Source organism: Pseudorasbora parva, chromosome 15, assembly GCF_024679245.1.
Source record: "Pseudorasbora parva isolate DD20220531a chromosome 15, ASM2467924v1, whole genome shotgun sequence".
Classification (NCBI taxonomy): domain Eukaryota; kingdom Metazoa; phylum Chordata; class Actinopteri; order Cypriniformes; family Gobionidae; genus Pseudorasbora; species Pseudorasbora parva.
Genome location: NC_090186.1, coordinates 753955 through 781365, shown reverse-complemented (window position 1 = coordinate 781365; position 27411 = coordinate 753955). Strand labels below are relative to the sequence as shown.

Sequence of the window (27411 nt, the reverse complement as noted above, 5' to 3'; positions counted from 1 at the left end):
ACGAGCGACTGAACACTAAGAGCAGAAGAAGAGAGATGGGCGGGGTTTATGTGTTGTTGACACCTGAGGCCTCCTGCGCATGCGCGTTCTGAGGACACACCTGAGGCCAAACCGAAAGGAAAGACTTGATTCTGCCGAGATGTAAAGTCTCATTTCCAGGAGTTAAAAACGGTCATAAATATCACATTACGGTAAGTTCATTCATCAGCTTCTGATATCATGTCATATTATTGTCCAGTGTTTTCTGTGTGTGATCATATTAAACTCAGTCTTTACAGTTTAATGGTCATTTTAGGGAGTTGTGCCGTAAAGTGAGTTTCATAATCAGAGCCGCTCGATTAAGACTGTGTTTTAATAACTAGATCAACTATCACTTCTTACTTCTCGGACTCATATCAGGACAATCCAGCTTTATGAAACAAACTGAAATGTTATGAGCAGTCTTGAAGAAAACACAAAATGGCGCCTGGAGCATTAACGTAAGGTGCTATAAAATAACTGAAACTAAGATATTCAAATATTTGTGGTAAGTTTAAAAAAGAGATTTATTAACACTTTTATTTATCAAGGATGCTGAGCATCCTAAAATGTGTGTTGATGATCAGATCCTCATCTGAGAATGATTAGTGAAGGATCATGTGACACTGAAGACTGGAGTAGTTAGGCTTGTTTGAGATGCGCCTTGCCTCGCCTGAAATAAAGGCGAGACAAGGCGGCTGCAGTGAGGAGAGGAGTGAAAAAAGTGCAGGCAAGCCGGACAGTTCTTTCCTCTCGTAGTGGATCAGACACCTGCGAGATCAGTTGCGGATATCGCGGGATTCACACTTAGTGCCATGCGTCTCTAACCCCTACTCTATAGCCACGGTAAATAATACAGTGATTTCTGTCATTTTGTCTGGCCTAATCAATCGTTTAGTAAACGGCACTTTTTCTGTCTGGACACGGAGCATAAAAAACATGCAGCTTGTTCATTATCATTATCTGTGAAACTGTTGATGTCTATGGCAGTTAACTGAATATAGCCTTTTTATTAGACTATTGGGATTGACTGGTTTGAGGTGTTTTTTGGTATAGGAAATATGGCCTCAATATGGCCTATGGGAATATGGCCTCAAACGCACCATAATGCAGGAAATCACATCTACCAAATAAATTTTGACCCCCCAGACCCCCCGCAAAACAATTTCCCCACCTATCATATTTTGCCTTAGCCGCTACTGACCCACACACTTTTTATTTGCTTCCGACGCCCAAGCAGAAGCGTAACAGTTCACTACATTTGGCACATCTGTGTGTGTGTGTGTGTGGCCAATCATGTGATGTTTGTGTGTAGAGTTACTGAACAAAAGCACCAGTTTTAGAAAAGTTAAAATAGGGTGTGTGTGTGTGTGTGTGTGTGTGTGTGTGTGTGTGTGTGTGTGTGTGTGTGTGTTTTGTGTTTTATGTGTGTAGTTTTGAGAACAGGTGCCATGTTTTCCTGACACATCACACACAAAATTTGTCTAAAACATTCAGACTGAGGTTAAAGTGTAGAGGGAATTATTCATTATTTATCTCATTGCAATTATTCAAACTATATAATCAATTCTCTGCATAATCAATAATGTAATATATATTGTCCTGCATGATTTGTTCTGTGTGCAGGTCTGAGGTCAGTTATGGAGAACAGCGAGAGATCTTCATCTGCAGAACCCAGTGATGAAGCCGTGACCTCTGACCCCAGCTGTGTGTCTCTGAGGAGTGACGGATCCATGAATCCTCCTCCTAAATTCAGTGAAGCCGTGACCTCTGACCTCAGCTGTGTGTCTCTGAGGAGTGACGGATCCATGAATCCTCCTCCTAAATTCAGTGAAGCCGTGACCTCTGACCCCAGCTGTGTGTCTCTGAGGAGTGACGGATCCATGAATCCTCCTCCTAAATTCAGAGAAGCCGTGACCCCTGACCCCAGCTGTGTGTCTGTGAAGAGGTGAGATATGATATATTATTAGAGATAATATAATAAATGAAATGATGCAGAAGTATCCCAGAATGCTGATCTCTGAGGTGAATATCTCTGTCAAGTGCTCTAGAGTTTGTGTCTTAATCCTGATTTCTCCAAATGGTGAGATGCCGCTTGTGTGCTTTTCCTGGCTCACAGCAGACCAGCAGAACTGATTATACAGCTCGAGTCTGATGCGATCATTCGGTGAATCTTTCTCTTCTAAAGCTTGAAGCTGCTCAGTATTTACTGCCATTACAGACGAACACGAGCAGGACATTTCTCAACATTTCTCCTTCTGTGGCCTGAAAAAGAAAGAAGATCATAAGCCATTAGAACCACATCAGGTTCAGTAAATAATGACTGAATGTTCATTTCTGGGTGAATTTAACGGGTCCCTTTATCCCTTTAACAGGTCTAGAGTAACTTAGAGAAGACATTTAACATGAGACTCAAAAACACACTGAATACACCGAGAGATGAGTTCAGTTTTTATTTCTGATTTCACCTCAAATCTGTGAACAAACATTCAGAGATGAACTTTGATCCCAATGTCCAGAGATAAGACACTTATTGTCTGACAGAATCTCTGGTGTCAGATTGAGGATGAGGTTTGGGTTTCTTCATCATCTCTTAAAGCTCTTAGTGAGTTTGTTCCTGGTCTCTGTCACCTTGAGCTGCTCGCTGGAGGATTGAAAGACACGGTTTTCCTTTTCTCTGTTTTTCTACTTCTCTGTTTTCCGTGAAGCTGCTTTGGATCAATGTGCATTGTGAAAAGGGTTCAACTGAAACTGACATGAATGCATTAATTATACAGAAAATACAAGTTTGACTTCTGTTTTGATATAGATTTGAATTTATTTTTCATATTCAGTAATCTGTTCTTCTTATTTCAGGAGAGTATATGGAGAGCGAAGCATCTCTAGAGGAGCCGCCTCAGTCTCTCGTCTGATCAACACTTTCGCCAGCGTTACGCCGTCCCTGAAGAGACACGATCAACCAATGAATGATGAGCTCCAGAGAGTCAAAGACAGACACAAAACCAGCATGAAGAACAAGTATGAGAGATTATTTGAGGGACTGAAACTCCAGGAGAATGAAGCCCTCCTGAACAGGATCTACACACAGCTCTACATCATAGAGGGAGAGAGAGGAGGAGTGAATGAAGAACATGAGGTTTTACAGATGGAGAAAACAGCCAGAACACAACACTCACAAGACACTCCAATCTACTGCAATGACATCTTTACAGCCTCAGCTGAACCAGGACGTGAGGAGAAACAGCAGATCAAGACTGTTCTTACTAAAGGCATCGCTGGAATCGGAAAAACCGTCTCTGTGCAGAAGTTCATTCTGGACTGGGCCGAGGGAAGAGCCAATCAGGATGTAGATTTCATGTTTGTGCTTCCATTTCGAGAGCTGAACTTGATCCGAGATCATCAGTACAGTCTTCACAGACTTCTGCTGGACTTTCATCCTGAACTTCACGATCTGGACTCGAGGATTTATGAGGAGTGTAAAGTTGTGTTCATCTTTGATGGTCTGGACGAAAGCAGAATCACACTGAGGTTTCCAGACGCTCAGGAAGTTTCTGATGTGACTGAGACTTCATCAGTGGATGTGTTGATGCCAAAGGAAGTTTCTGATGTGACTGAGACTTCATCAGTGGATGTGTTGATGCCAAAGGAAGTTTCTGATGTGACTGAGACTCCATCAGTGGATGTGTTGATGCCAAAGGAAGTTTCTGATGTGACTGAGACTTCATCAGTGGATGTGTTGATGTCAAAGGAAGTTTCTGATGTGACTGAGACTTCATCAGTGGATGTGTTGATGCCAAAGGAAGTTTCTGATGTGACTGAGACTTCATCAGTGGATGTGTTGATGCCAAAGGAAGTTTCTGATGTGACTGAGACTTCATCAGTGGATGTGTTGATGCCAAAGGAAGTTTCTGATGTGACTGAGACTTCATCAGTGGATGTGTTGATGTCAAAGGAAGTTTCTGATGTGACTGAGACTTCATCAGTGGATGTGTTGATGTCAAAGGAAGTTTCTGGTGTGACTGAGACTTCATCAGTGGATGTGTTGATGTCAAAGCTCATGAAAGGAGAGATGCTTCCCTCGGCTCTCATCTGGATCACCTCCAGACCAGCAGCAGCCAATCAGATCCCCTCCAAATACATCAACCGTCTGACAGAGATTCAGGGATTCAATGAGCCTCAGAAGGAGGAATATTTCAGGAAGAGAATCAGGAATGAGCATCAAGCCAGCAGAATCATCTCCCACATCAGAAGAGCAAGAAGCCTCCACATCATGTGCCACATACCCGTCTTCTGCTGGATCTCATCCACTGTGCTTCAAAAGCTCCTGGAAGAAGATCTGAGCGCAGAAATCCCTCAAACTCTGACTGAAATGTACATCCACTTCCTGCTGATTCAGATCAACATGAGGAATCAGAAGTATGAAGAGAGAGATCCAGAGAAACTCCTGCCGTCCAACAGAGAAGTGATTGTGAAACTTGCTGAAGTGGCTTTCAATCAGCTGATGAAGGGCAATGTGATGTTCTATGAGCAGGACCTGAGAGAGAGCGGCATAGACGTCACTGACGCCGCAGTGTATTCTGGGATCTGCACTGAGATCTTTAAGGAGGAATCTGTGATTCATCAGAGGAAAGTCTACAGCTTCATTCATCTGAGCCTCCAGGAGTTTCTCGCTGCTTTCTATCTGTTTTACTCTCATGTGATCAAGAACAAGAAACCACTGCATGAATTCAGATCTTACTGGTCTGTTGAAGACTCTCTGTATGATCTACTAACATCAGCAGTAGATAAAGCCCTCAGGAGTGAGAATGGACGGCTGGATCTGTTCCTGCGGTTTCTGCTGGGCGTCTCTCTGGAGTCCAATCAGAGACTCTTACAGGATCTACTGACACACACAGAGGAAAGCTCAGAGAGCATCAGGAGAATCACACAGGACATTCAACAGAAGATCAAAGATGAAGATAAACTCGAAGATGAGAAGGATGATAAGGATGAGGATTTTATTGATGGACTATATGTAGATGAAATTGATATGCAACGCAAAAAATATACAAAACGCTCACCTAAACTCTCAGCTCAACTCTCAGCTGATCAATCCATCAATCTGTTCCTCTGTCTGCTGGAAGTGAAAGATCAGACTCTGTCCAGAGAGATCCAGGAGTTTGTGAAATCAGACAAACACTCAGAGGAGAAACTCTCTCCGTCTCACTGCTCAACAATCGCCTACATGCTTCAGATCTCAGAGGAGCCGCTGGATGAGCTGAACCTCAGGAAATACAACACATCAGATGAGGGCAGAAGAAGACTGAAACCAGCTGTGATCAACTGCAGAAAAGCTCTGTGAGTGTTCATTATTCACTAATGAAGAATCATGTTTAATAATGAATCAGCACCATTTGCTAAATGAGAGGTTTTCTCCTAAATAACAAGCTCAGAGTCTTAAAGGGCTCATGACGTGCCTTTAGATTATCTTAATGTGGAAATGAAGCAGTCAGTCAAGTTAAAGGGCTGATGAATAGAGAAATCAACTTCCCCTTGAGCTTCTGATATATAAAAGGTCATGGTAATATAAGAATATCCTGTAAGTTTCAGAGTTTAAAACGTCCTTCAGGCTTCGTACGGGTGCTTGAAATCCTTGAAAGTGCTTGCATTTTGATGTTGTGTTTTCAAGGTTTGAAAAGTGCTTGAATTTTGGATAAAGTGCTTAAAAATGCTTGAAATTGTAACTATGTCTTTTACAACAAATACCTATCTGACTAAATAGTTTGTTTATTAAATGTAGAAATAAAAATGTTGGAGAGCCTAAAATGAAACCTGCTGTGCTCGCAATCTGCCCGTCTATTTCCATGTGCGACTCCGCCCCCAATGTTGTCGTTTCAATAAACGTTGCCTAATAGATGCTAAATACGAATTCGGGATCAAACGGGCACAAACCCCACGAAGTGCCTCTTGTAAAGTTTACAAAAATACGTTCAGCTTTTCACTATGGCCGAGTCTGCTCTTTCGAGTCACATGAAAGGTAAGTCATAGACTTTCAAGTAAGCTAACTAAAGTAGTTTACTGTAGCCGCCTATTTGTTTAACTTGCGCTATTAACTGCTAGCTAGGAATTCGCATAAGTGCCAGAGTTCTTATATGTATAATGTGATAATATAAGATTAGCATGTCTGTTATGGCATGTTCATTTGTGGAATAGGCAGTGAACGTAGCCACAAATCCGCAAATTAAAACCTACAAACGTTAGCTCAGTGCATAAAAATAGTGTCAGATGGTCATACAAGTAACTTAGTGCTGTCAAAATATGCATCGATAATGAAATATCCGAAACGATACCTCTCCTCTTTACACCTGTTGCTCTCCTCTCCGGCCGACAGGTTAACCCTCTGAACACTAACGTGCCGACGCGTTCTGCTGTGATCGAGAGAATCATCCCGGTTGCCGCTTCTCCCTCATCTCTCCTCTCTCATGTGAACTGAACCGACAGGAGCTGAATCTCATTAAATATGCAAATCTTATCCAATCCTAGCCGTGGGCGTTTACTTCCAAGTCTCCAGTGACACGCCCATCAAAACCCAGCGTTCAGGAGACAGCCTCAAAACCAGTATAGAAAATAGCCTATTACTTATTAGTTATGATGTTTTAAATGTAAAAACCACACGAACATCATTAGTTGACCTCAGACAACAGTATAAAAAAATAAAAAAGCCAGTTCATGACACCTTTAACATTAATTAGAAAACTGATTTACACTGATTAAAAACATCACGGGCCTGGGTAAATGAATTAATGAGGATTATTATTAATTTATGATTGATATTAAATAATATCTTAACTTCAGGGTGACAACTGTACATTAATATTAGCTAATATATGTTTATTATCTTTATAGTTTATATTGTGGTCTGTGATTGTTCTGCTTTCTCTAGTTGCTGACTGTAATCATTATTAGTAACAGATAAACTCATAATATCTGTCACCAGTAGTCGATCAATAGAGACTCCAGCGCTGTTTGCAACGCAATTCTGGACTCATAAAAAATAGACCAACAAAAATAATTCAGGACTCCAGCAGTGAAGGAAAAGTTAGCTACAACTTTAGTGCACGTAATGTAAAAGGATCAGTAAAGATGATGGTGAGGAAGATGATGGTGAGGAAGATGATGGCGAGGAAGATGATGGTGAGGAAGATGATGGTGAGGAAGATGATGGGATTAGGGATAACTGGAGATTATCCACCGTATGGAGTCCTGATTGGTAAACGTGGAGTCACGGTGAGAAATATGTATTTAGCGGTTCATCAGCTTTGATCTCTGTATGTTGTGGAATGACAAATGAGTGTTTATAATGGTTGAGCTTAATTTTAATTTCTGACAGTGTTTTTGGAAACATATATTCAAGGATAATTATGAAATCTTGAGGCAGTGGGACTGTGTGTCTGAATGTGTATCGGGAAATGAATCAGTTCTGTTCTCTAATCCAGTGGTTTTCAAAACATCAGGAGGATTTAAGGAAATGATGTAACTCAGTTACTATCTCAGTTACTATTAGTGATAAGTAGGGTTGTGCCGATATCATGACTGACCGACATCACGATGGAGAAACACCATGTGCATTTTCCCCCTCTATGCCAAACTTAATGGCTTTATCAGCTTTTATGAAGTTAAATATCACTGATGCTTTTTGCAGTGCAAATTTTGTTTGGAAAGATGAACGTTTTCATCAGTTATTTTATCAATGAATCAATACAGATTCCTGCTCATTCAAAATCATATAATAGAATAATATAATAACTGTATAGGCTACCTACTGGCTACTGATAACTGTAAGCTGGTAAACACTACAAGATGTTTTTGAATGCATTAGAGAGAACGATTAGTACGTGTGTGAATAAGTGCTACCTGTTTAAAATGTGCTTTCACCCGATCATATTCAGTATGAGTTAAAAAAAAAAAAATCCCTTAAACTTTCCCATCCCGCTCATGCCCATCGCCGTGATCATCTGTATCAAGCTGTTTACCGTGAGTTCTGAACACTGCACTATGCTTATTCAAATCTTTTCATTTAGGCTACATATTTCTGCTCTTCAGTTCATGATAAAAGTTATTAAATACATACAGTTGGCCGAAGAAACCTTTATTAAAATTAAGAGACAATTTGTACAAAACGAAAGAGGCTTTCTACAAAACAAACTTTATTATTAAACTAAATATAACCACTAAAATCATTTCTGACCCACTCGCATCTTTGCACTTAACATAATCAGATGAAATAAAAAAAATTATAATATTTAAACATAAATTAAAAACATTGTGTAATGGCTTCAACAAGTACAGTAAGCTGCAGATTTGTGTCATGTCTGAGCCGGATTTGAGCGATCATCATTTTACCGGTGGGATCATGAGTGCGTGCCTGCGTATTATTGAGCTGATCACACCGGCTCCGCTCCGCTCATTAGTCATTATGGGCTCGTTCTCGACAGAACGCCCACGTATTCAAAAATGGTGGGGTTTAAATGGGGCTCTGGCTCATAATTAGCCTATAATTAATGTGTCGGGCAGAGCTGGTCTCTCGGGTTCACGGGCTCGGGTAGGGTCGGTCTTGATCTTTTTTGAGCCGATCTAAGCTCAAGTTTGAAAAAACGGAAACGAAACGAAAATATTATTATTAACCCCCCTGGACGATATCATCGTCCATCGCAATGTTTTACTGTACACATCGTCAGCTGCCGATTTAGGTGACATCGCCCAACCCTAGTGATAAGTAACTAGTAACTATAACTACTTATTTTTTTTAAAGTAACATGCCCAACACTGCTGTCGGCTCTGACAGTGTTGCATCTCGTGCACCTGCGCAATATCATAGCCTATGGTTTCCAAAACGTCTTGGTTACGTATGTAACCCTCGTTCCCTGAAGGAGGGAACGGAGATGTACGTCGGAACTGACCGTCGAATTGGGATCTGATTTCAGAGACCAATCTACTTTGAGTGTGTTAAAAACGAGCCAATGGAGATTGGCATGCGATCCACGCATTCCACACTCCGCCCCTCAGCGCGGGTATAAATAAAGAAGTGTAATGGTAGATCACCGCTTTTTTCTCCTGAGGAGCCGACAAGTGACTCGGCCTCCTAGCGGATGCACAGCACCTGGCGACGGGACGTACGTCTCCATTCCCCCCTTCAGGGAACAAGGGTTACATACGTAACCCAGACATTCCCTTTCAGTCGGTCACGTCTGACGTACGTCGGAACTGACCAACGAATTGGGATCCCTACCAAAACGCCAGGAGGCTGGCCCTTCCAGCGTCCAGCTTGAGCGCACTGGACCGTCTAGTATGGTACGGAAGTCAGGGCTTCAAGCAGGGAGATCAGTCACTGCTGTTTCTGCGAGACCCACTCAGTGTGACTACTGGATAACGCTGGAAAAGCATTCTCGTCTCGGGAGATGGTACGCTGCGGAGCCACGGCCTACAGAAGGCGTGGTGGCAGAATACACATAATGACTAACCTAGCAGGGTAGTGAACATATATCAGTCTCTGGGGTGGTTCCAACCTGATTCAAGGGGGGAAAGACGACAGAGCGAGCTCCGTCAAGGGAAAGACACGGGGCTAGCCGAGTAGGGTTGCTGGTACTGTAGAAGAATACACATATGGGGTTGCCATGAGGGAACCGCTACATATGGAACCCAGCCTACACACACGTTCCACAAGCATGCGGGTGCAGGCCTAGCGTCAGACGGTTCGCAATGTCTGACACCGCAGTGCAAGGGAGCTCGACAGGGTTAGCCGTTTCCGGGGAACACAACTGGAGACAATGTACGCACGTATCCGGCCCAGAGGGCGGGAGTGGCATTGCAAGCCGACACTTAGAACGGCACAACGAGCGCTACTGGCCACTGGGGGCGAGAAAGATACCGGCTCTACACGGAGGCTATAGAATCTAGTGAACGAGTTATGTGTCGCCCAGCCCTCAGCTCCACATATGTCTGTCAGCGAGGCGTTTAGCCAGCGCCCAGGAGGAAGCCACACTCCTAGTGGAGTGAGCTCGCAACCCAAATGGGCAAGGCACGTCTTGGGACTGGTAAGCCAAGACAATAGCATCCACTATCCAGTGGGCTAACCTCCGCTTGGAGCGAGCCTTTCCCTTCTGCTGGCCTCCGTAACAGACGAAGAGTTGCTCTGAGGAAGAGTTGCTCTTATGTGCGCAGACCGGACATAAAGCCAGGGCTGGGGTCTGCCTCCTCCGAAGGCAGCGCTTGTAGGCTCACTAACTGATCCCAGAAGTTAGTGGTAGGAACCTTGGGGACGTATTTGGGCCGGGGTCTCAGGACAACGTGAGAGTTACCAGCAGTGCCGTTTCTAGGCATAGGCAAACTAGGCGGTTGCCTAGGGCGCCAACAGCTGGGGGGCGCCAGTGAGCCCCCGCCCCAACAAGATTCTTTAGTTATTTCATATATTAATATTTCATACTTTTGCAATTTCGAGGCATTATAATTAGTTGAGATTATTGGAGTGAAGTCGCCATGGTGATAGTGGCGCAGCTGTAATGAGATGAGATCATGTAGAGGGCGGCAGGGAACGTCGTCAGCAGGGTTGCCAACTCTCACGCATTTGGCGTGACACACACGCTTTCAGGCTCGGTGTCACGCTGCCCAACTTCATCTCACGCCAAATTGCCAAACCTGCTTTTATATTAAACAAAGCAAGGCCTGTAGCTTATTATTATTATTATTATTATTATTATTATTAAGTTTTAATGCGAAATTCAAACAATAAATAGCGTTTTGGCGCAAATGTTAAAGCCAGAGGCGTTCCACGTGGCTCATGGAGCGCTTAATAGTTCTAGCGCTGTGTCAATGCTTCTGAATGGCTTAAGCGGATACACAACAGCTTCATTATACAGATGTTTGCTGCAAGTTTTCTTAAACAGTACAGCTTGTGCATTTATTATTAAGTCAGCCATATTCACAGGATCGTTTTATTATGGAGAGTGATAGAGATGCAGCATTGTTAACATTAATTTAATTCTTGTATTTAGCCCTCAGGTATTCCTGACTAATTGGTCACACTCATAGAGGACAAAATGTGACCATACACAGTTACTATTTTTCAATTAAATAAGTTTTCTATATTTTAGTTTAATAATGTTTATTGAATATTTTGAAGAGATCTATAGGCTAGAAAATATGATACTATTTGTGCAAGTAATGACCACTTAAAATATATTTCTTCTAATATTTTTTATTATTTATATCTCAATTTGTGTAGTAGCCTAATTAAGGTTAAAATAGAGAATTCCAATTCAAAGAAATTCTTAAAAAATAATAATGTTAATTTGTAATGCCATTATAGTTGCCTTATGGGGCTTTTAATAAATATACATGTATCTAATCTAGTTGCTCAAAAATAGTCTTCCAGTTGAATAAATATTTAGTTATTATCAAACACTAGATTTCTTTAAATGTGAAATTTTAAAACGTTAATAACTTATGCATCATATTAGGACTTAGCATCCTAATATTTTTAAGGAATAATGATGCTTATATAAGCGCACACAAGTGAATATTAATGAATGTGAGCACATTTAAATTGACCCAAGAAACGTTTAAAATAGTGCTAAGACAAACTAATGTTTCCTTATTATGTACAGTAAGCTATATACTACATATGAATTGATAATAAATTAAGTTCGATAAGTTCTTTTTTATGAACTTATGCCTCAGTGCCCCCTAAAAATATATGTGATTAACCTTTAAAACATATGAAACTGGCGCGAGGCTTCGGCTACGGCTTCGTCCCGTCTTTTAGTCTTTGTGTCAGTGTTCTTCAATCCGCAGCGGCGCCGAGTGACATGGTTTTCAAGCTATTGTTATCTAATTTTTTGGCCTTCAGAACATCTTAAAATACACATATGTAGATCATAGAAATATAAATTTTCCCGAACCCCCCTAACATTTGTGATCTCAGTAATAATAAACCTGGCTACATTATTGGATTAATGCATGTACAATATGGCCATGAAATAAGGAAGTCATATTTGCTTTATAAGTTATAGTTAAAAAAAAAGGGGTGGGGGGGGGTGGGGGGCTGGGTTACCAGGCCCGAATTCTATTCTAATTATTTTGCCCATGTTTTTCTTTTATTATCGCTGTTGTTGTAGTGTATAACTGAGGAGTCAGCACGTGTATCCATCGACAGAAACACACATAAAGCATTATTTTCAAGTTACAACCCAATATTAAAGATGCGTCATCAGATGTGAGATGAACCGCAGTGCAAGTGTATGCCGGCACCTTTTGCACGGGATCCTTCGGATGAGATGTTAAACCGAGGTCCTGACTCTCTGTGGTCATTAAAAATCCCATGGCACTTCTCGTAAAAAGAGTAGGGATGTAACCCCGGTGTCCTGGCCAAATTCCCTCGATTGGCCCTTACCAATCACGGCCTCCTAATAATCCCCATCCACTGAATTGGCTCTATCGTCCTCTCTCCTCTCCACCTATCGCTGGTGTGTGGTGAGCGCTCTGGCGCCGTTATACTGTGGCTGCCGTCGCATCATCCCAGTGGATGCTGCACACTGGTGGTGATTGAGGAGAGATCCCTGACATGAGTGTGAAGTGCTTTGGGTGTACAGTAGTACATATGAAAGTGCTATATAAATGCCTCATTCATTCATTCATTCATTCATTCATTCATTCATTCATTCATTCATTCATTCATTCAAATGTATTGATTGACACCGCGCTGGTTTGTTTAGAACTATTGAGAGTGCCGTGACCATGCGCGCTGCCGCGTGATGAAGGCGTGTCGCAAAGTTATGTCACACTAAATGCGCTAAACATGCAATGAAACTTGTTTAGGATTTACGGTCGTATGCAACGAACCGTGTGTGAGTGAGTGAGTGAGTGAGTGAGTGAGTGAGTGTGTGAGTGTGTGAGTGTGTGAGTGTGTGAGTGAGTGAGTGAGTAAGAGACGCGCAAACGGGCGGAGAGAGAACTAAGGAAATGCAACTGAATGAATATGCGTGCGTCTTTTAAATAGCGTAAAAATGAATGAATGACGAAGCAATATGTGGCGGCCGGTTTTGATTCTGTGGCGGTCCGCCACAAATTAGTCTATGTGTGGGGGAAACTGATGAAAAGTCACATGTTTAAAAAGCCACTTCTTTACCCTCAAAATGTCCCTCACCTTCTGTGTGCTATATTGCACAATACTGAATGTTCAGGTAAATAGTAAATAGTAAACAAACTGTGTAAGTCATTACTAATAATGACTTTATTAGTAAAAGGTTTGCCTTTTGCTGTAGAGATTTTCCATTTACTACATACAGCAGGCACTCCGATTCCATATATGGGGCACATATATATTATATATTATGCATAATAGCCCCTCTGCCCCTTGTCACACCGCGTCTGCTCCTACGAGCAGCTCGTCCAGATCTGCCTCGCGCGCAGAGTGTGCACAGCCACGACCTCTGTCATTGTCATTTTGACTCCCCATCCTGGCTCCATGTTGCCCCTGAACTTTCCTTATGAATACTTCGACCTCGTCTAACATACCCAGTGGCATTAGAAGTCTCCACCAAAATACTGTCGCCGCGATCGCGGAGAGAAGACGCGCACTTCATGGTGAGCGCAGTAAAAATCTCTCGCGGCCGCCACGTTCCAAACACTAACACACCTGCTAACTTCAAGGTGAACACTCTGACCCCGGGAAACATTGTAAACAACTGATATTGTGCAAAGGACATCTACAATGGGCAAATGATCCACCATTTGTGCTTAGTGTAACGTTAGGGTTAGTTTCACTTTCAGAATCACCATCATCTCATATTTTCCTTCAGAATCAGGGTCCGCGAATAGAAGACCCAACACTTCATCGCGGGTAAGCTTTATTGATGACATTAGAAAATAATAATAGTAATAGTAATCTAATGCAAATACTCGCTGACGTTGACAATGCTCTGATAAAACGCCTCACTCGCATACCAGCTCCGCTTTGGTTTGCACTGATTCCATGCGCTCTTGCTCGTATATTCTGTATAGAATCATGATGTTTGTTTGAGTCATTTGCTCTGCACTCTGAGGGTTTGGAAATGGGGTGAGGAGCCAACGTCTCAGGGGTAACCACTGTCATCTGGCACAGTATAACAAATCAATTGAACAGTAGGCTTGAACCTTCAGAAAACATCCCATTATATGTAGTTTTTCACTAACCAAGAAGATATCCATTGCACACGGCACCTGCCTCAAGTCTGTTCCCTACACTGCTGTGCGCTACAATAAATGAGTCGTGTGTTGAACCAGGCCAGCGTGCCACAACGTTTGTCAGAATCATGTTGGCTTCACTAATAACTTGCATATTTATCGAATGCACATGTTTTCGGTTCACATAAATGAACTCAATCTCATGTGGTGCCCTTAAATCAATATGAGTGCAGTCAAATGTGCCGATTACATTTGGGAATCCAGACATTGCTGCAAATTGCCTTTTAATATTGGCCTGTTCCAAAATAGTATAAGGAAACTGTATGCATTGCTTTGACATTTTAATAATCCCTTTCAAAACAGCAGGCATTAAGGAGCTTAGTGATGGCTGTGAAATCCCAGACATTTGATAAATTAACAGAATTATACGTTTTCACAGGAAGCTTTGTGCAGAAACAAATCGCATCCTGATAGTTGTAAACTTACCTATCGGCTAACTCCCGCTGGGAACTCCCGGTTGCCAAAAATCCTAAAACTGAAAGGGCTTGGGTTGGTACCGGGATGGAGTGGTTTCGTGCAGTTGGCCTTTGTAATGTTGGACCCAATTCAGCACAAAGATCCAAAAGCATGGCTCTAGGGAGCCTAAATCGGCTTATTAGCGAGTCATCATTCTGGGCCAGGACATCTTCATGGTCTCTAAACACTCTTTCCCTCCTAAGTCTGCCATGGGCATAGTCCTCCAGCAATGCCAGCGCATCCATCATGCAATATACTACATGCAGAAGTGTCACCGTATTTATATGTTTACAGCAATCGCATTCAATCCTTTACACTATGTCACCAATCAGACAATGAGGGTAAACCCATACGCCCACCGTGAGAAATTAGAAAATTAAAATGAAGGAAAATTAATTGATTTAGTTTTATTTGATCATTTTTGGCCATTTATGTATGTAAATTGGTATTGGGAACATGCATTATGACTAGGACGCTTAATGAGGATTAAAAGTGATTTATATGATATGGTATGAGCAATGTCTCAAGTTAATTTCCTTCATCTGCCGTCAGTCCCTCGGCTCACCATCGCCACACTGTTCCATCTCCAAAATGTTCGTATGCATTGGTCAGAGTTTGCGTGCAGGTGCGCAAGTTTTGCTGTCAAGTTTGTTTTTATAAATCACAACTTATGCATCAGAAGTGGCATACGCTGCTTTCAGGGCTTATTTGTGCGTACGCAACGGTTATAAATGAGACCCCTGGTCTGGGAATTCTCCCAGCTTGTTCTCGACACATCGCCTGAGCAGAACGTTTTTCTTGCGGGTGTCCGAGAACTATTGTGTGATTGGTCAGACATTTAAAGTGGGCGTGGTTAATGCAGAGAAACACAGGTGATCGGCTCCTGCTTTTCTCGTGAAGTATGAATGCACTGGCCAGAGCGAACTTTGTTCTTGTTCTTGCCAGCTCCAGAAAACGAACACATTTCTTTGTTTTTGCAGAGTATGTTCCAAGATTAACTGGTCATCAATCACAACTCCAAGGTTCCTGGATGGAGTTATGGTTGATGAACCGAGCTGAATGGAGAAATTTTGATGAAGTGCTGGGTTGGTTTGAGACAACAAGTAATTCTCTGTCTTTGCAAGATTGAGTTGAAGGTGATGCTCCTTCATCCAGTCAGAAATGTCTGTCAGGCAGGCAGCGATACAAACACTGACTGTAGGATCATCTGGTTGAAATGAGAAGTAGAGTTGAGTGTCATCAGCATAGCAGTGATAGGAGAAGCCGTGTTTCTGAATGACAGAACCTAATGATGACATGTAGATGGAGAAGAGAAGTGGTCCAAGCACTGAGCCCTAGGGAACCCCAGTAGCTAGATGATTTGACTTAGACACTTCACCTCTCCATGACACCCTCTAGGACCTACCAGAGAGGTAAGATCTGAACCACTGGAGAGCAGTTCCTGAGATCCCCGTCTTCTTAAGTGTTGACAGGAGGATCTGGTGGTTAACTGTGTCAAAAGCAGCAGACAGATCCAGCAGAATGAGCACTGAGGATTTGGAAGCTGCTTTTGCCAGTCTCAGTTCGTCAGTTACCGAGAGCAAGGCAGTCTCAGTCGAATGGCTGCTTTTGAAGCCAGCCTGCTTTTGTTGGTTGTTCAAGAAACACAGAGAGTTGATTGAACACAACTCACTCAAGTGTCTTTGCAATGAAAGGCAGAAGGGATACCGGTCAGTAGTTTTCTAAAAGTGCTGGATTCAGAGAGGGTTTCTTCAGCAGTGGGGTTACCCGAGCCTGCTTAAATGCTGTGGGAAAGGTTCCTGTGTGAAGAGAAGTGTTGACAATGTGAGTGAGTGCAGGAGTGATTGAAGAAGAAATAGCCTGAAGGAGGTGAGTGGGTATAGGATCAAGCGGACAGGTAGTAGGGTGATTGGAAAGGATGAGTGAATGAATGTTACCAGATTATTGGTTGATTTCTCAAATATTACATGGCTGTTTTTTTAATACTAACAGACAAAAATAAAAATAAATATTGAAATAAACATTGAAATATGTTTTAGTGATATGTTTTTGTTCTTACTGAGAATCATCCATAAAAGAGTAAGCTACATTTTTAATTTGCAGGGTATAAGGTGGACTAACATTCACAGCATAATACTCACTACTCACTACTCTTGAGTACTTTTAAAAGGTCTACTTGTTACTCCTACTTTGAGTAACAGTACTTCTACTTGAGTATGCTTTTTCAGTACTCTTTTCACTACTGGACATATGACGGGAACGAGGAGTCAAGTCAACTTTACTTATAGCGCTTTTACAATGCCGATTGTTTCAAAGCAGCTTCACAGTGTTTAACAGGACAATTTTGCAACAACATTTGATTTGTCTGTACAGTGGTTCTGGAGATAACGGTGATGTTATCAGCTTATTTTAATTTATCATATAGCGACAATTAGGGTTGCAACAGTATATCGGTATGGCGGTTTATTGCGATATTGACATGTACGATTATCATACCGTGAGCATTTGCTTATACACGGTTTTGGAGAAAAAATGAAAACAGATCTCACCTGGGCACTGCCCATATGCAACGTCATTATACGTCACTGCTTAGACTCCACTCTATGTACAACTGAGAAAATGTCAGAGCCAGAGGCTACAATTTCTAATCTCTATCCCCTGACCAATTTTTTTTTTACAATCTGCAGTATTGGAATACTTTGAGTATTCGAAAAATGACTGCAGGGTTGTCCTTAACCCTCTAGGCGCCATGGTCGAGTTAACTCGACAACATGCGTCACTGAATAAAACGGCCAATTTTGTCAAATAGGGTGTCAAATTTCATTTATTCCCCCCTCCTCTAGATGGTAGACATGTCGTACTTCATCCCTGACTCATACAAACATCATGATTCTATACAAAATATACGAGCAAGAGCGCATTGAATCAGTGCAAACAAAAGCAGAGCTGGTGTGTGAGTGAGGCGTTTTATCAGAGCATTGTCACCTCAGCGAGTATTTGCATTAGATTACTATTGCTATTATTATTTTCTAATGGCATCAATAAAGCTTACCCGCGATGAAGTGTTGGGTCTTCTATTCGCGGACCCTGATTCTGAAGGGAAATATGAGATGATGGTGATTCTGAAAGTGAAACTAACCCTAACGTTACACTAAGCACAAACGGTGGATCATTTGCCCATTGTCAGTGGTGGGAACAATGTTTCCCGGGTCGGAGTGTTCATCGCAAAGTTAGCAGGTGTGTTAGTGTTGGGAACGAGGCGGCCGCGCTCACTCACCGCGCGCCTCTCTGTGATCGCGATGACAGTATTGTGGTGGAGACCTTACCTAATGCCACTGGGTATGTTGGAAGAGGTCAAAGTATTCATAGGGCAGTTTGGAGGCAACGTGGAGGCAGGGAGGGGAGTCAAAATGACAATGACAGAGGTTCGTAGCTGTGCACACTCGGCGGCCGCGAAGCAGATCTGGACGCGCTGCTCGTAGGAGCAGACGCGGTGTGACACGGGGCAGAGGGGCTATTATGCATAATATATAATATATAATATAATATCACTTCCTGCTTCGCTACTGTTCGGACGCTCTTGCTTACTGCTCCGCGCTTTGCTCTATCGCTTCCATATTTTATCTCATAATTTTAACTTCAGCAAATCAACACAGTGCTCTAACAACAAAGCTTGACTTCAACGATAAAACTAGAAACTCTGTTGACTGGCTGGATTACTACAAAAAAGTGGAACATTTCATCTGACCAGCCTCTCGCTGCCATCAGCTTACATTCCGGAAGGGAAAACACAGCTGCCTACTATCGAAAGGATAAGAAAATGCCTCTTCTAGCTAAGGAATCTTCTTGCTGCACAAACTGCCACAGACTTTTACAAAGGATTGCAGTTCTTGAAACAAAATTATTTGTGAAAACACCAAACCGGACGAATCACACAGCAGAGCTTCATCACGAACGCCCTCTGCACACAGCCGGTGAGTCCCATAAATTTAGTGCTACTCAACAAATAGAGAAACAAGAAACTGATCAACACACTAATCGATGGCACAAACAGGGGGCAAGACCCAAACGCACTCAAGACATCAGATTTTCACAAGCTCTTATATTGCTGCCGTTGCATGCTCTACCCCAGACACAAGGATTGCAAACACTAGTTTCCGATCACCTTCTATACATCTCGAAAACAGATTTGAAGTATTAATGAATGTGGGTGAGGAATCCCCAAACGTGATGAATATGATCGAACACAGATTGCATCAGCCCACAGCTAACACTAATGCTAACAGGCGCTCAAGGTCGAGCAGACAGCGGCCCTCAGCTCACAGCGCAGCCGAGCCAAGGACTCTGATAGTGGGTGACTCTACAGTCAGAAACATTAGCAGCAGAGATACAACTACATGCTGCCTTCCACAAGCAACCATTTCTGATGTAAACAGGGAGATTCAGAACATTCTGATGAAACATAAGACTGCAAATCAACTTATAATTCATGTGGGGAAGAACGATATTCAGAGAGAGCAGTCAGAACTCATGAAGTCGGACTTCAATGAACTTTTTGAAACACTTAGAAAACTGAAAGTTCAGCCGTTCATCAGTGGACCACTGCCAGCAAGAGGAACAAATAGATTCTCACGGTGGCTTGGGCTTAATACATGGCTGCAAAAAAACCTGTAACATGAATGGAGTGAACTTCATTGATAACTTCAATCTCTTCTGGAGTCAGAGACAACTGTTTACATCAAATGGCCTCCATCCAAACAAACTTGGTGCAAGAGTGCTAAAGGACAATATTTATTTTTCCCTTCATCATCCTTCAGCTGTGTTTTAACCCACTCAACCTGATACAGAGTATGGATGACCAGAGGACTTCATTTCAGCTCCTGAATGGACATTCGGTTGACACATCCCACAAGGACAATGAGAACTCCACACAGCCACAACAAATGCTCATGGACACACTCCCAGCTGAGCCCTGCCCACAGAGCTCACTACAGACTGACTGTGACGGATTAGAACTGCTCCAAGATTCAGCACCTAAAGATGACTTTCTTGAAAATGGACAGCAAAGCCAGGACAACATACTTCAGCTTCCGATAACACCAGAGCAACAGCCCCTCTCACCGGACATGTCATTCCTCTCTCCAGCATCCCCGCATTTGGGCTTCTCAGAGAAAATGGAGGAACTGATTTTTGTTGGAACTAGACTATCACACTCAATTGCTGCGAGCCCCCAGATATCAACCAAAAAGCCTCGAGCCCCACAACCACCAAAGCCTGTGGGCCCAGCTCCCCCTCCTCCTGTGAGATTTCTTCGGTCACAACGCCAGGGCCCACACCCTCCTCCATCTGTTGTAGGTGAACCAAAAACATCTGATTCCAGCTCTCAGTGATGTGTTTTGGGTCCCCGCTATGATAACAGTACCTTTATCAAATGTTTACAAAACAAGTGGGAACCCAGTGTGCCTGCCTCTTTCTCTATCTCTGTTCTGTTACGTGAAAGAAAGTCTAAGGCCTTGTCAGGCCGTTTAACAAACCAATATAATCTGCTGCCTGTCACTTGTCAAACTGAGACTAATGTGGGTGAAAACAGTATTATTTTAAGTTAGCACTTTTAAACATCTGTTCACTTAAGAACAAATCATTCCTAGTCAGCGACTTAATAACCACAAACAACCTAGATTTTTTGCTTCTAAATGAAACATGGTTAGAAGAAAACTGTAGTGCAACAGTCCTCAATGAAGCAGCCCCTCCTAACTTTACTTTTATGAGTGTTTGCAGAGCAGTTAGGAGAGGTGGGGGTGTTGCTGCTCTTTTTAAAGATGTCTTTCAATGTAAGCAAGTGTCATTTGGTGAATATTTGTCTCTAGAATATCTGGGTATTGTGTTAAAAGATGCTCCACGCATCCTGCTTATCATTGTTTACAGGCCTCCAAAGTACTCTCCAGCCTTTATTGAGCAATTTACAGAACTGTTATCAATAATTTCCTTAGAGTTTGACTGTTTTGCTATTGCTGGGGATTTTAACATTCACATAGATAATATTGAATCCAGTACAACAAAAGAGTTCATGACTGTTCTTAACACTTTTGATTTGACACAGCATGTACATGGACCCACACACAATCGTGGACACACTCTAGACTTACTTATCAGTAAGGGTCTAAACATTTCATCGATTGTTATTAAGGATGTGGCACTGTCTGATCATTTCTGTATTTTCTTTTACATATCCATCTCTCCTGCCATTGAAGCTAGATCTGTCTCTGTCAAAAAGAGATGCTTAAATGAGATCACTAATGTGCTGTTTATGAAGGCTTTATCTCTAAAACCAAGCATATCTGCAGACTGTGTTGATTTTCTCCTTGACTCCTTTAGCTCAAAAGTTAAGAGTGTAATTGATGATATTGCTCCTCTGAAAGTCAGGAAAAAGAGTGGCAAACAAAAGACACCATGGAGAAACTCAACAGCAGTTTGAATAAAGAAAAGACAACGCAGAAAATCTGAACGAAAGTGGCGGAAGACAAAACTTGTAGTCCATTATAACATCTATAAAGACAGCCTTCATGCTTTCAATGTTGAACTAGGCAAAGCTAGACAGACCTTCTTCTCAAATATTATAAACAAACACATAAACAACACGTGCACTCTTTTTGCTACTGTAGACAGACTAACAAACCCCCCCGAGTCACATTCCCAGAGAAATGTTCTCAGACAGCAAATGCAGCGAGTTTGCTTCCTTCTTCTCAGAGAAAATAAAAAATATCAGAAAGGCGATCAGCACATCCTTGAGTTGCTCTGGGGTCAGACAGACCAGACCAAAACCTCAGAAAATTACTACGTCTGATTTCGAAACAATTGACGGTAAAATTTTAGAAGACACAGTACAGCATCTTAAAACATCAACCTGCACCCTTGACGCACTCCCCACTTATTTTTTAAAAAGTGTGTTTAACTGTTTAGAAGCAGATCTCCTAGAAGTGGTGAACTCCTCACTTCTCTACGGGACTTTTCCAACCACCCTTAAAACTGCAATAGTTAAGCCTCTTCTGAAAAAGAGAAATCTGGATAACTACAGACCAATCTCAAATCTCCCCTTCATAGCCAAAATCATTGAAAAAGTTGTTTTCAATCAACTAAACAAATTCTTAAACTCAAACGGATTCTTTGACAATTTTCAATTTGGTTTCCGACCGCATCACAGCACAGAGACAGCGCTCATAAAGATTATAAATGATATTCGCTCAAATACTGATACAGGCAAAACATCAATTCTGGTTCTACTCGATCTCAGTGCTGCATTCGACACTGTTGACCACAACATACTTCTAGACAGGCTGGAAAACTGGGTCGGCTTTCTGGGATGGTCCTCAGATGGTTCAGATCATACTTAGAAGGGAGAGGTTATTATGTGAGTATAGGTGACCATAAGTCTGAGTGGACGTCCATGACATGCGGAGTCCCACAAGGGTCCATTCTTGCACCACTCCTGTTTAACCTGTATATGCTGCCACTGAGCCAAATAATGAAAAAGAACAATATTGCTTACCACAGCTATGCTGACGACACCCAGCTCTACTTAGCACTGTCACCTAATGACTACAGCCCCATTGACTCGCTGTGCAAATGCATTGATGAAGTTAACAACTGGATGTGCCAAAACTATCTTCAGTTAAACAAAGACAAAACTGAAATCACTACATTTGGAAACAAAGATGAAATTCTCAAGGTGAACGCATATCTTGAGGCTAAAGGTCTGATAACAAAAAATCAAGTCAGGAATCTTGGTGTGATTTTGGAGTCAGACCTGAGTTTCAGAAGTCATGTCAAAGCAATAACTAAATCAGCATACTATCATCTGAAAAATATTGCAAGGATTAGATGTTTTGTCTCCAGGCAAGACTTAGAGAAACTCGTTCATGCTTTCATCACCAGTAGGGTGGACTATTGTAATGGCCTTCTCACCGGCCTTCCCAAAAAGATCATTAGACAGCTGCAGCTCATACAGAACGCTGCGGCCAGGATTCTGAGTAGAACCAGAAAATATGACCATATCACACCAGTCCTCAGGTCTTTACACTGGCTGCCAGTTACATCTAGGATCGATTTTAAAGTTCTACTACTTGTTTATAAATCTCTCAATGACCTAGGACCTCAATACATCGCAGATATGTTGATTAAATACAAACCCAACAGATCACTCAGATCAGCAGGATCAAATCAGTTAGAAAAACCAAGAGTTCACTCAAAGCAAGGAGAGTCTGCCTTTAGCTATTATGCCAGCCGTAGTTGGAACCAGCTTCCTGAACAGATCAGATGTGCTCCAACAGTAGCCACATTCAAATCCAGACTTAAAACACATCTGTTCAGCTGAGCATTTACTGAATGAGCACTGTGCTATTGTACGACCGACTGATTGCACCTTATCTATGCATCATTTTTTAAATTATTTTTTATAACTGTTTTAGTTTACCTGCTCTTTTATCATCATTTTATTATTTTTAATTCTCTTTACATTGTATTCTTTTTCTTATGCATTTTTTAACCCTATTTTAATTCCTTTCTATGTAAAGCACTTTGAATTGCCATTGTGTATGAAATGTGCTATATAAATAAACTTGCCTTGCCTTGCCTTGGCTATTATATATGTGCCCAATATATGGAATCAGAGTGCTTACTGTATGTAGTAAATGGAAAATCTCTACAACAAAAGGCAAACCGCTACATGCATTCGGTTTGTTTCTACCATTTATTAGTAATGATTTAAACAGTTTGTTTACTATTTTCTATTTACCTGAACATTCAGTATTGTGTAATATAGCACACAGAAGGTGAGGGACATTTTGGGGGCAAAGAAGTGCTGCATTTTATCATTTAAACATGTGACTCTTCATGAAAAATCTATAATCCAAGATTGCCACCCCCTTATGACGTCATAATATGCTAAATAATATGTCAAAATTGAATGTTTTAGGAAAAAACCTCTGGCGCCTAAAGGGTTAAAGAGGATTATCCAGTTTGCACGAAGAGTGGCTGCAAAAGCAGGAAATACGTCGAACATGTTCTCCCATATTCATGAACACCATCACGCTCCTATTTATGTAATGCTTTTAAACCATCTAAGCTGTATGTCGATGTCCTGACACACACACACACAAGACAAGACAGAAGAGAACGCGCTGTAGCCTATGTCAGTGTCCTGAGACACACACACACACTCACACACAGACACAAGACAGAAGAAAACGCGCTTTATGTAGATATCCTGACACACATACACACAAGACAGAGGAGAACACGCTTTATGTCGATGTCCTGTCTGCGCCTCAATCAGATCCATAAGTAAGTTGCGCCAATCTTGTGCACTCATCGTCAGTTGAGCCAAAATGTCAGTTTTGTTGAGTATTCTCATAATATGAGTCTTAAAATAGTTAAATAACGTCTTAAATAAACGTGAGAAAAGGAGATGCGCGTGACTCCGCGTTAGATCCGCATCATGTTCGGCGGCGGACAATTTTAAAGGGACAGCTACACTGATGAACAAAGAAATAACGGGAACAGAGAAAAGATGATTATTCTATATTTAATGTATTATTTCTGCAGTTAAGAAAGCTGTTTGATAACTTACATTTCTGTATATGTCTAACAGGGAAGGCAACTGGTAACTATATTTTTTTTAATAATGAGTTTATTTAAAGATTTGTTTTAAGTTCACTTAAATTAAACGTTTTTTTTTTTTTTTTAACTAATAAATGTTGAAATTGGGTAGCTTTGATTTATACTGCTATGCATTTATACTGTAGGGCTGTATATTGCCAAGACTCTGGCGATACAATACGTATCACGATACAGGGGTTACGATACGATATATTGCAATATATTGCGATATTGTAAGAGAGGCAATATATTGCGATATTTCTTAAAATATGTACTTATGACTCATACTTTCATGAGTTTTTTTTTTTTTGCATAAAAAGGTTTAATTTAAACCATATGTTAAATATAAAAAAAATCTGTTTTCATTTATTTATGGGTCATTGTAGCTGATGATTATAATAATAAATTACAGAGCAAAACAATAAAGATTTTTTAATACCGTGAAACCGTGATATTTTCTGAGACGATTATCATACTGTGAAAATCTCATACCATTACAACCCTAGCGACAATGTTGGTTAAGACCTAATAAATTGATTTCATTTGGATATTTAGTTGAAAAACGTTTAGTGTCCCCAACTGAGCAAGCCAAGCCAAAGGTGACAGTGGCAAGGAACCAAAACTCCACCAGGGCATGATGGAGAAAAATAAACCTTGGGAAAAACCAGACTCAGTCAAGGTACCAGTTCTCCTCTGGCCTATTAACACACAGTGTATGGCTATGATTAGTAGACCACCCTGGTGGTTCATGTATGCTACTCTAGCCGTGTTGTCTGACCGGACTAGCATGTGTTGACCCCTAAGCAATGCTCGGCATTGGTGCAGGGTCAAACCGTTCTGCCAGCAACGTAAAGACGCTAGGGGACAGAGCTAGCCCGAATGGGAGAACCGCGTACTGATATGCCCGCCCCTCAAAAGCAAACTGAAGGAAGGAGACATGGAAGTAGGCGTCCGTCAGGTCGATCGCTGCAAACCAATCTGCTGGACGAATGCATTCAAAAAGGCTTTTTGCTGTAAACATCCTGAACGAAAGCCTGTGAAGGGATCGGTTCAGGACGCACAGGTCCAGGATCGGTCGTAAACCACCGGTTTTCTTGGGTACAGTAAAGTAAGGGCTGTAGAAGCCGGACTTCATTTGGAGAGAGGCTTGATCGCACCCTTAGCCAGCAGTGTGGCAATCTCCACACGCATGACGGGCATTGGGCTCCACCATGGTACAAGCACATATTATTAATAATATTACATGTTTTGTATTTTGAAAAAGAACATTTGACAGTAGCAGTAGCTTGAGTTGGAATGCAGATATAAATTTATTTTCATTAACACAAATAGAAACATCTGTAAAATGTTAAAACTCATTTTAAAAGGGTAGGGCCTAAAATGTAAATATTCTTACTGAGATAGAACTCTAATTAGCCATTTGTCTTCCATACTATTACATTTAGTTTGTGATAACATTAACCACAGGCAAAACAACGCATGGAACTTCACTACCATTGTAAAAAATATCAATATTGTTAATATGGTATCTAGACATCGCTTGAAGGTAATTAATCTATGAACAGCAATAGACAAGTTGCAGGCCATTTGAAGTTCATCCCGTGAAGAAAAATAATGAAGAAAGAACGAAAAGGGTGAACAAAAAAATTAACATACAGTACACAAGAGAAGCAAGAGTTTGTTGTTAGTCACCATTTTACTTGTTACCAATGTTAAATATATGTATTGAGCAAAATCAAAACAACATTGGCGTCAATTTTCAGGCTCTCCTGCTTAGGTCTCTCCAGTGCTGGAAATATGATCTAATATTAACGTGCATCATAAAGCTCTTTCCTGATCGTAACCCTTCTTTTTCCGGTGATATTCCTCTGACCTTTTGTCTATTTTAATACCTCTCAGCCATCTCTCTTTCTATAGTCTTTCTTTAATTCTTCCTCTTCATCGCTCTCTCTCATCCATTATTTGACAGACCCCCTACAGTTGATTGGCTCACTGTCTCTCCTCCCCCATCATGAGTGGACACGCCCCCTGCTGCTGATTGGTTACATGTGTGTTATGGTGCTTGGTCCAATCCACTTTCAAAAGTATTTCTCAAACAGAACTGTGCAACTTTAATGAACTTGAATGATGAAATGATTACATTTTCTTTTAAATTATAAAAGTATTACATTTTTTTCATTTTTCATTCAGGCAAGAAAAAGGCTGTTAAAAAATATTTTGTTCCAGATTCCTGAGGAAAGACAACTGGCAACTTCCTTTACATTCATTTATTGTTATTTCATTATTGTTTTAATGTTATATTATTTAATCTTTTCTAGTCTTGCTGGCTGTAATCTCACTGATCAGTGTTGTGAGAGTTTGTCATCAACTCTTCAATCCTCAAACTGTGCCCTGAGAGAGCTGGACCTGAGTTACAATAACCTGAAGGATTCAGCAGTAAAACTGCTCTCTGATGGACTGAAGAGTCCAAACTGTAAGCTGCAGATACTAAGGTATTAAAGAACATATGAGAGATAATTTACAGTCCGATGGTCATAATGTCTGTGTGTGTTTGTAGATGATCTGACTGTTGATGTGTGTGTTCTTCTCTCTTTCAGTCTTACTCACTGTAATCTCACTGTTCAGTGTTGTGAGACTTTGTCATCAACTCTTCAATCCTCAAACTGTATCCTGAGAGAGCTGGACCTGAGTAACAATGACCTGCAGGATTCAGCAGTAAAACTGCTCTCTGATGGACTGAAGAGTTCAAACTGTAAGCTGCAGATACTGAGGTATTTAAGAACATATGAGAGATCATTTACAGTCCAATGGTCATAATGTTTTTGTGTGTTTGTAGATGATCTGACTGTTGATGTGTGTGTTCTTCTCTCTTTCAGTCAATCTTTTTTACATGATAATCATAATTGAATTGAATCATGAGACATGTGCCGAATTACACCACTATTAAGCACAAAATTACCTCAATATTTTATGGGATTTCGTTGATAAACTATAATTGTATGATATTTAACTGAGTGTGTTTTT

The 27411-nt window shown here is 41.3% G+C and overlaps 1 protein-coding gene across 3 annotated transcripts in view; it reads left to right on the top strand.

Moving 5' to 3' along the window:
• Positions 1–1868: 1868 nt before the first annotated feature.
• Positions 1869–27411, top strand: part of LOC137040864 (NACHT, LRR and PYD domains-containing protein 3-like) — a 52031-nt gene continuing 26488 nt past the window's right edge. The window contains exons 1-7 of one of the 3 annotated variants that reach the window (XM_067416615.1): positions 1869–1966; positions 2456–2461; positions 2947–3616; positions 4022–4970; positions 5085–5355; positions 26706–26879; positions 26985–27158. In XM_067416615.1, coding sequence (XP_067272716.1) covers positions 1902–1966; positions 2456–2461; positions 2947–3616; positions 4022–4970; positions 5085–5355; positions 26706–26879; positions 26985–27158 — 2309 coding nt within the window. In that variant the 5' untranslated portion in view covers positions 1869–1901. Of the gene's footprint in view, positions 1967–2455; positions 2462–2942; positions 3626–4021; positions 4977–5084; positions 5356–26705; positions 26880–26984; positions 27159–27411 lie in introns of those variants that run through there. The other 2 variants (XM_067416614.1, XM_067416613.1) reach the window with 2 other exon arrangements.